This window comes from Tupaia chinensis, unplaced genomic scaffold, assembly GCF_000334495.1.
Source record: "Tupaia chinensis unplaced genomic scaffold, TupChi_1.0 Scaffold000065_1, whole genome shotgun sequence".
Classification (NCBI taxonomy): domain Eukaryota; kingdom Metazoa; phylum Chordata; class Mammalia; order Scandentia; family Tupaiidae; genus Tupaia; species Tupaia belangeri.
In genome coordinates this window covers 4,166,864-4,176,958 of record NW_006159523.1, presented here as the reverse complement: position 1 = coordinate 4,176,958, position 10,095 = coordinate 4,166,864, and the positions used below count along the sequence as shown (strand labels likewise).

Below are 10,095 nucleotides of genomic sequence, written 5' to 3'. Positions count from 1 at the left end.
GGGGGGGTGGCTGTCTAAACGGCGTCTACCTCCAGCGCCTGGATTCTGAGTTCATCTCTGTGCTCAACAAATATATGCTGAATGAGGAAAAATGGAAGTTATAAAATCAAAAGTGCAACAGGTACCAAGAAAGCACTGCGTGTGCATGCGTGTGTGTGTATGTGTGACGAAGCCTCCCTACCCCAGCAGCTCGGATCAGACACACATCGTGCCAGGCTTTTACAATGTTTTTTTTTTTTTTTTATCTTTTTAACAACATCCAAACAAAAATTATAGAAGTTTTATCACATACCATTTGTGTATAATTTCAGTATATATAAGTTGCTCCATTTAAAGACAGGTGAAGCTTCCAAATCAAAATATCCAAAAACTCTTTTCTTCAATGTGACCAAAGTTTTTCTATTTAAGAACTAATAAATACCAAGGCGTGGGGCCAGCAGGTGGCATAGTAGTTAGGGTGCTAGATTCCCATACAGTCAACCCCGGTTCGAGTCCTGAACCCAGTGGCTTGAAACACACTGGGCATGTGTGTGTTTCCGAAGTCCTGGGAGAACGGGGGAGAAGGGACTGAGGTGTGGCCATCTCCTCAGGGCATGCTTTCTCACTTTCCCTCTCACTGTCTCTCTCGGTGTCTCTCTGGCAAATGCATGCGTCTATGGCAAAAACTTTAAAAAAAAAATCAAGGTGTGTTGTTTTATGCATCACCCTGTATAACTAGCTGCTCTTCAGGGTTCAGGAGATAATTGATTTTGAAGTATTCAGGTTTAACTTAAAGCCTTGGAAATCTGTATTTAGGTGTTTATAAAACATATTTACTTAAGAAATTCTACTAAATTCCACATTTTACATACTCACTTATCCTGCATCAGAGTCACACCGACAGAACATATTTGAAACAAGAGTTGAGAATAACAGATGAAAATAAAACTTTATTGCTAGGGTTTGCGAATGCTCACCAGAGACAAAGGGAGAAATAAAGCACCCAGTGGGGTCTGGCCGTGCCTTCATTCATCTCTCCACCCTCTCAGGATTTCGGACGCACATATACAGGCACCTGGCACTTTTTCAAGTCACCAGAGCCAGAATTTGAACCATGTCAGCCATGTGGGATCCAGCTACCAACGCACAGTGCTTAACCATTGTGCTTCAGGGCCAGCCCAGAATGACAAATATTTTCTCTAAAAACAATATTACTTTCTAAACAGTGATAAAAAGCAGGTCTTATGAAGTACTTAGGATGCAGTCAGTATAACGTTACGGAAGATGTTTGTGTTTCGCTAAAATGGTCTCTTAAAAAGCACAAGTGTCTAGAAAAATAAGTTTTTAAATCTGTGAAGTGGTTCCCCATTTATTTTTGTTGTTGTGATTTGGAAATACAAAATATGAAAATTAAGTTACAATCCAGCCACAAATGTTTCCAAAGTAGCAAACATAAATTCTAATATGTATCAAAATAGCCATGGGCACTTTCACCAATGAAAAAGTCTTTAAAACTGCCATGTCAAGAATGTGCAAAATAGAATAGTTGCCATCTCTTTTCCAAAATATGAAGGCCACAGTCATTAACCTTCAGTCTGAACGGCAAGATTTACTGCAGAATCTAAACCATTAGCAGGGACTTCTTTTTCCATGCTGAGTTACTAAAAACTAAAGGAAATGAGAAAGATACAAACCATCTAATGTTCCAAAGCATGAATATTGAAAAGTGGCGTCAAGTGACCTTGCTTCAATGTCTACAACCCCTTATCCAAAACCCTTCAGGTTTAAATTTAGAACATGTTGTAATAAAATTAGTTCCCGTTGATATAATTCAGCAGAAAAAAATGTGGTATTGCCTGTTCCTAAAAAAGACAAAGACATACAATAATTCGAATGGAAGCAACTCTTGGATCGTTGGGAAAGTCATGACACATTCTTACATAGAAAAGCACATCACAACTTTCCCGACGACCTAAAACTTTATGCTTGCTTTGCTGAAACAGTACAGTCTCACCACTTTCCCGATGACCTAAACCTTTATGCTTGCTTTGCTGAAACAGTACAGTCTTGTAAGTTTCACTTGCAAGAATTAATATAATTATGTAATTCAACAGATCCAGATAAAGATATATGACTAAGGAGATGTATGAATGTAAAGAGATCTTCATAACTGTATTTAAAGCTTCAACTGTGCAAATCATGAAATTTTATAAAGTATATAAAAGACCCTCATGATTTGGTTTCTATAAAAAGAAATGAGGATTGCTTTCTGTATATTTTTCAATTATGAAGCATCCTTGAACATATATTTGGAATTCCTATGGCTGAATGACGTTACTTTTTAAATAAATACATTCATGAATATTTACAATAAAATAGTACAACCAAACCCAGCCAAGCAGGCACTTCAGAACTGAAATTTACATAATAACCGTTATTGGTCATATATAGAGAGCCAACATTTTAACAGAGTTATAACTAAACTTCAACTGACACAGGGAAGATTTACCCACTTCTGGTATGGCAGGTATTCAATTGATAGGATCCTTAAAAATAAATAAATAAAGTCAACATTTTCCCTAACAATGAATTAGTCTCAGGTTTTGTTTTTTCTTTTCCTGAGCAGAAACACAAGTGGTATAAGAACTGAGTCAGAAAAGATAAAAAATAGATTTTGCCTTATAATTTCATGTGTGATCCTGCTTCAATGTCTTCAACCCCTTAACCAAAACTCTTCAGGCCAGATTTTTTTTTTTTTTAGAATTCCTCATTTTTAGGATTTAAAAAAGATAACATGGGACATATATTAGAGATTATAAAGCAGAGTCTGCAGTAATACTTATAATCAAACCCACCGATAATTTCTTCAGGTGAATAAACATACAGTGTACTCAGTGGTGTAAGTGAAAAACACAATAGTCTTGCATCAGTTCAAGTCTGATTTTGCTACCAAATGAATTATGGCACTAATTTTAGAGGAAAACACACACAGTTTTCAAAGTTTCGGGTAAGGGACTATGGACTTCATGGATCTCTAACAGCAGCTCATTCCCGTCACTATGATCTTCGCAAATTTGCTAACCTTGAGTTAGGGATACTATCTCCCACCAAAGAATGAGGGCTTATCAATTTGTTCAGACAGCAGATTATCTGAAGGTAACAGTCTTCTGAAGATAACCTAAAAAAAATGTATATTGAAATAACTATTGTTAAATAGTTAACTTTATTAAATCAGATACCGTCTTAGACTAGACTATAATACAGACCAGCAGTAGAAGGTGCCAATATTTATGAAACGCTTATGAGAAAAGAAATGTCCAGATATTAATGTAATCGTTTTCTGCAAATTAGGGAAATACAGCCATTATTCCACTTTAATGACTGCACACTTTTGACCCCACACAGTTTGCAAACTTTGGCTATACATGACTAAAGGATTCATGAAACCATTTTGGCATCAACCAATCTCTATAAACTAGAATAAAGTCATTACAAGCAATTTATATATTAAATTATATCTTCTGTATTTACCCATGTTTAAAATATGCCATTCTCAGATCTTGATAAAAATATACCACGGATTAAAACCACTAAACACAGTATTATTTAAAGAGTAAGTCATTTTAAATTCAACAGCTTCAAACACCCAAGAGCAAAAAAGGTTTGTTGTCACCTTTAGGTCCTTGTTTTTTGTTGTTTTTGTTTTTTTAACTTTTTATTTATTTGTTTATTTTTTACAATATAAAAGTGTCTTCAAAAGCAGAGGTCTTTTCTCACTGAAGGGCACTGGAATGTGCTACTGAATATGCAGGAAGGGGGACTAGTATCAAGAGGCGGGTAACTATCTTTAAGTCAGACAAGCGTGTACAATGAACAGGAGGAAACAGGGCATGTTGGCTAAAACTCATCATAGGCACTTGCTGTAGAAATCCACTAACTGAACATCAGACATCGTAACCTGGAAACGACATTCCCGGGACCAAGAGGACGTCCGGCACTCTAGCGACAGTGATGAGTGGGCCTCCCTAATGCATGCTATGAAATTATGTCCTCAGGGTCAATGGGACAGTCATTTTAAGTATCTTCAAAATCAGCTTTGTCTTTTTTTTCTTAAGAAGTAAAAGCAATATATAAGCCTTTCCAAAAAGCTCCATATATGCTATGACAAGAATGTCACACTTTTCATTTTTTCATTTAATTAATTCATGAAATAATTTAAAAAGTCGAGTGGAAAAATTTTTAGCTGGTCTTTTTTTTTTTTCTTTCTTATTTTTTCTTTCATTTTTTACAAAAATATTATGGCAGGATAAGCAAAATCGGAATGGAAGAAATGAAAAGAACAAGTAGACACTAAGACAGAGTAGGTGAACTTCAGGTCATCATGGCTATTGATGAAATTGTAAACTTTGAAGCTTTTAAGATTTTATTTCTCTTCAGAAAACATTTAAGGAGGCTGCCTTTCCCTGTGAATGAAAAATTAAATGTTCCCTAAATGTTTAAGTCTAAAGACAAGGAAGCATTGCCTTTCCTACTGGAAAACGTGCCAATCTCCTTCCTCCCACTGCCTTCCTATCTCCGATCCCCCTGTGGCCTTGTGGGATCAAAGAAAAGCAGAAGCCATGAGTTTCCACCAGCAGCAGAGTGGGCCCTGAGTCCAACACGGAGGAGTGGGCAACAACCGGACATGCTGGCAAGGGGTAAAACTCATCCTGAATAAAACACACCAAGTTAAAAAGAAAAGGAAAAGAGAAAAGGTGCAGAAAAGTACACACTGCCTTTCACGGAAGGTTTAACACAGGTCCTCAATGGGCTAGCAGGTGGCGTGGAGGTTAAGGCGTGGAACCCCACATGGTGCTGGATCCCACATGCAGTTCACGTCCTGGACCTGGACACCAGGCACATGTGCTTGCATGCCCAGAATCCTGAGAGGAGAATGGAAGAGAAGGGATTGTGATGTGGCCACCCCTCCTGGGGGGTGATTTCTCACTTTCTCTCTCTCTCTGGCAAGTGCACGTGCCATATGGTGCAAAAAAAAAAAAAAATCCTCAAAACTTCTTACGTGCCATAAGCATACTTCTAGACTTAATCCCTATTGGGAGTAGGAGGAAAAGAATAAATAGGAACAATTTAAATTAGCATTCTATAATTTGCTCTTTACCCTGTTCACCTGCTATTAGTTCTCATATCACCACCTCTCCAGCTCAGAGCCCAGAAAAGCAAACAGCTTCCCATCCTATATTTGCATAGTATTAATAATATTGTCTGGAAGTGAATGTCTATGCCCTGGCTTGCAGCCAGTTTCTGAAGAGCACTGGTCCAATCTCACCAATATTCAAAAACAATACAGAAGAGTCTGTAGGCCAAAAGTTGGGTCCCATTTAGCAGCAAGCTGTTCAAACTATTTGGAAACAGTCTTCTCCCCAGGGGTGAAGACCTCCCAAGGATCAAGCAGTTTTGTCTTCAGGTTCAGACTTTGCGCTCCGCATCATGCAGCGGCGAACTATGCTGTCGAAACTTCCAAGGTAGAACAATGCAATGGTGCGGAAGAGGCCCATGGTGACCACCTGCAAAATAAGACAGCGTCCTTGTAGCCCCGCTGAGGATGACACCTCACTCCAAGGCACACATACTAGGTTGTTGGAAAAGTCATGACACCTTTTTGCACAGAAAATAGGTTATGGCTTTTCTGACAACCTAATAGTTTCTAAGACACATCTATCAGGTTCAAGTGTAAGTATAATGAAAACCCCATCAATGTCAGTAGAGTCCAAGAACAGACTGTGTCTGCCCTGTCCCCCTGTATAACACAGGGCCTGGGAAATGAATGGTGACAAAATACTCGCCCAATACAGCCTGATCATGAAAGAACAAAGTCTGTATTCTCAATAGCTGTCACAGCATAATAGCTAGGGAAGGTCCACTCTGGCATCTCAAATAGCCCAACTGCAGTCGGTGTTGGAGATTCATGCTCTGAAGACCAATGTCAGGTACTGAGAACGCGATGGTGAGCAAGACACACTCCTGCCCTCAAGAAGCTCATTCGCTAACTAGGAAGGTGAGCCACCTGGTGAGACATTTACCGCTTCACCCAGGAAGCATAGCCATTGACCTTTACGTGTTCCACTAAAAGACTCACTAAACAACTCTAAATGGGATTTTGAAAAGGCATTGAACTCCAAGGAGTAAGAAAAACATTTTCAAATACACAAAGTCTCAAATAATGTATCTCTTGGGGCTAGCAGATGGCATAGTGGTTGCATCACTGGACTCCCACATGGCTGACCATGGTTCAAGTCCTGGACCTGGTGGCTTCACACTTACACTGGGTGCATGTGCATGCATGCCCAGGATCCCAAAAGAACAGAGAAGGTAGAGCAGTGCGGCCATCCCCACTGGGGTATGATTTTTTTCACTTTCTGTCTGGAGAGTGCACAAAATCTCTCTTAAAAAACAGACAGACAAAAAAACCCTGTATCTCTTAAGCACTCTTCCCTGCTTGCCCACCCCTGGAAGCTCCTAGAAGAAACAACCAACCAAAGTGAAGAGATCAACAAAAAGAGACAGTGTCACGGGATGTGAGAAGCAGGGAACTAGATACAGAGAGGCAGAGGGATTCCCCAGGACGACCAACGGGGGATGCCAGGCATTGGCTCAGCCCTGGGCATGGGAGCAGCCAGTCCTGGCAGGGCAGAGGCTCCGGGAGGAACTTCTTCCAGAAGATACTGGCCCGATATCCGATATGTATGAACATCTCACCAGGAGATGAAGCCAGTCCGCAGAACTGGCTTATTACTAGATTAGTAAAACCTAGAAATGATATACAAAACAAGGGCCAAAAAGAGTTTCCAGAAAAAGCTGTACAGAAAAGAAGAAGTAATCAATCCCGTGTGACACAGAGATGGCACTCAGCTGTGGACAGCACGTAACTAGTCAGATACGTTCATCTCAGATACCAATCTAACCCGAGTGACGATTTCACAGATGAACAAAACCAACACCACGAAAGGGGGAATCGTGGGAAATGTGGACACCACGGGAAGAGCACGGTTCGGAGGAGGCTGAGTCTTCATCTTTTATTGTCGAAGGCAAGAACCTGGCATCCAAACTGTCTCTCTCTCTGTCTCCAGTGAGGACACATGTCCTATGGCAACACCAACAACAACAAAAAAAGTGAAAACTTTAGGGCAGAGAAGCTGGAAAAGGCCAGACTACGTAGATAGTAAAAAGATCTGGTTGCCAAGGGCTGCATGGCTGGATGAAAAAGTGACACCCAGAGGGTTTTCGGGGCAATGAAATTACTCTGCATAAAACGGCAGAGTGGAGGGAGGACATGAGGCTGTGCATGTGTCAGACCCATACGAATCATTACCGAGGGTAAATCCCAGGGGACTGTATTTAGTCACTACCAGCATGGGCTCCCCCCCTGTAACGATGTACTACAGCAACGAAGATACCACGAGTCGGGAACTGTGGGCGCAGGTAGCAAGAGGGGATAGAGAGAATTCTCTGTACTTCTGGCTCCAGCACCCTGTGAACCTAAAACTGCTCTAAAACATCAACTCTATTATTTGTAGAAGACCCCAAAACCTGAAGGAAAGGAACCTGCCCCTCGGCCCCAAGAAAAAGCCATTACCACCCAGCAAAATATAGTGCTTAAATACAGGTACAAGACCCTAAACTCAGCCCCGGGGTTTTCTGCAAAAACAAAAGGTGAGTCCTGAAGGAAGACTAGAAGTGGGTCAGACACAGTAAAGTTGGGAGTGGAAGGACACAGAAAGTTCCAGAAAGAGGGGGGGGGAGGGAAAGAAGGAAAAGAAGCTAGAAAGGTGAGCCGGGAGGCCGCAAGTATTGCACCATGGGATGGATTTAAGCTTTATCTCAGTGGTACTGGGAGCCACTGAAGGTTCTTATGCAAGGTAAATCTGCAGTTTGGAAAAACCAGTGAAGAGGTGATGGCAGACTTCATGCATCTTCGGGCTCTGGGGCTCTGACACCGGTGCTCTAGGCCATAGGATGGGTATGGGGCGTGGGGGGGGACTGTGCCCTGTCCCAACAGCAAAACCTGTAAAAATGGGAAGATTGTTGAGCTAGGAACTGTTGGACACAAGTGAGTTGAATAGAAACTCATCTGAGAATATGAAAATGATCACTTGTGATGTATTTTTCTTCAGTTATTGGTTGCTCAATCACTGATTTCTGCCTTCTGCCAATGCAGACCCTGTGCTGCTAGACCTTCTGATTTTCTAAGAAAAGTCTGAAATCTGGACATTTTATACATAATCTGATTTTAAAACTATTTTATTTAGGGAACCAACAGTTAGCGTAATGGCTATGTCACTGGACTCCCACATAGTCGACCACGGTTCGCGTCCCGGACCTGGTGGCTTTAAACTCATGCCGGGCACGTGTCCGTGCGTGTCCAAGATCCCGAGAGGAGAATGGAGGAGAAGGATTGCGGCGTGACCATCCCCCCTGGGGGGTGATTTCTTGCTTTCTGTCTCTATGTCTCTCTCTGTCTGTCTGGCGAGTGCATGCACCCTATAGCGAAAACCTCTCAAAAAAAAATTATTTTATTTAAACACACATGCTCAGTCCAGATGGACTGAATGAAATGCTCCATGGGTCCATTGGTCCCTGTTTACTACCTGTGGCTCTCAAAGTGTGCAACCCGGCCTGATCTACGGAGAGCGGCCAGGCTGACAAAAAAGGAGCTGGTTCTGGGACCAGCATAGAGCGGCAAGGAATCTGCTCCCCAGTGTGAGGGGCAGAAGCGGGGAAGGTGGGATGTCACCCCAGACTCTGGCCACGTCCTTGAGTGAGCATGAGCACCAATCACAGAGAAGGAGCACAGGAGGAAGGGCAGGCTGCTGGCGAGGGTGCGAGAAGGGAGGCAGGGTGCCAGGGCCACACAGAGATTTCTTTTGCACACGCTGAACTAGAGATGTCGGTCACTTCCCAGGGACAGCGTGTAGAAGAAATCCACAGAGACTTAGACAGGAAATAGTTATGCTGGAACATGAGACGTGGCATCACGTGTTTAGAATTGGTGTGAGAAAAGCCAGGTCGCCATGGAGAATGTGCAGGTTCACGCATTGGTTCAGCTTGGCATTCTGGAGTTCCTGCTAAGCTCCAGGACTGGCTGCGAGGGGTTTGGTAGCAACCAAGAAAGACAAGGAGCTGTTCTTTATGAGCTTGTATCTTAATGGGGTGTCCACATCGGAGAGACAATGGCATGGTTGTGGGGGTACCACAGACAGACAAGAGCCCAGAGCTCGGGAAGGACCCTGAGGAAAATCCCAGCTCAGCATCGGTGCGAACGTGGTCTGCTGCAGAATTCAGTACTCCGTTGCAGATAACAACGTCATCCCCTGGCTTTCTCTGTCCAGGCCATCGCTCTTTGACATCGCGACAGATGACCGCCACCTGTCCATAAGGCTCTCTTACTAGCTGGAATGCCCTAGATCATTGGGGAAGCTTTTACATCTGCTCCCATAGGAGCAAGCACGGCACCCAGGCCTCCACCGACACAGCTCCTGGTGTCCCGGACAAAACTGTAAATTCCACAAGGGCAAACACTGTGTTTAATTCTTGGCTTACAGTTCCGTGAGCTTAGCTACTTATGATTTGACTCACCTAGACAAATCTTCCAGTCCAATATCTCAGGGATTTTAGACAAGGCCTTCTCTAACAATTCTAGCGGAGGAGAATTCCATGTTTCTAAACACTTTCCAGTGGTCCTCAGATGAAAACCAAGTGAACATGTCAACAGCAGAGATGTTTGCTCTCCCTGCCATGCTCACGCTAAAGACTTCTTTCGCCTTAGTCTAAACTCCTTAAGTCGTATCTTAACCCTCTGTTTTATTTGCTTATCACCGATAGAATAAAAGATGGACAGCTCAGTAACAATTCTTCACATCTCAAATAAAGTTCCTTCACTTTCCATTGACTTTTACTCATCAAGATTTGAAGAGGTGGTTTTCGTCTGGTCCCTAATGTCTGTCTGTCTGGTTGCTGCCCAGGCAGCACTTACCTGCTGTAGCCCTTCGGTGATAGACGTTACTGGAGCCATCCCACAGGTCAAGGCTGAGAGCATGTACCCATCCGAGCCCATGGAAC

General features: G+C 42.5%; 1 protein-coding gene across 1 annotated transcript in view; it reads right to left on the bottom strand.

Moving 5' to 3' along the window:
- Nucleotides 1-5,060: 5,060 nt before the first annotated feature.
- KDSR (3-ketodihydrosphingosine reductase) overlaps nt 5,061-10,095 on the bottom strand; it is a 48,913-nt gene continuing 43,878 nt past the window's right edge. The window contains exon 10 of the mRNA XM_006141835.2: nt 5,061-5,543. Coding sequence (XP_006141897.1) covers nt 5,424-5,543 — 120 coding nt within the window. The 3' untranslated portion in view covers nt 5,061-5,423. The remainder of the gene's footprint in view (nt 5,544-10,095) is intronic.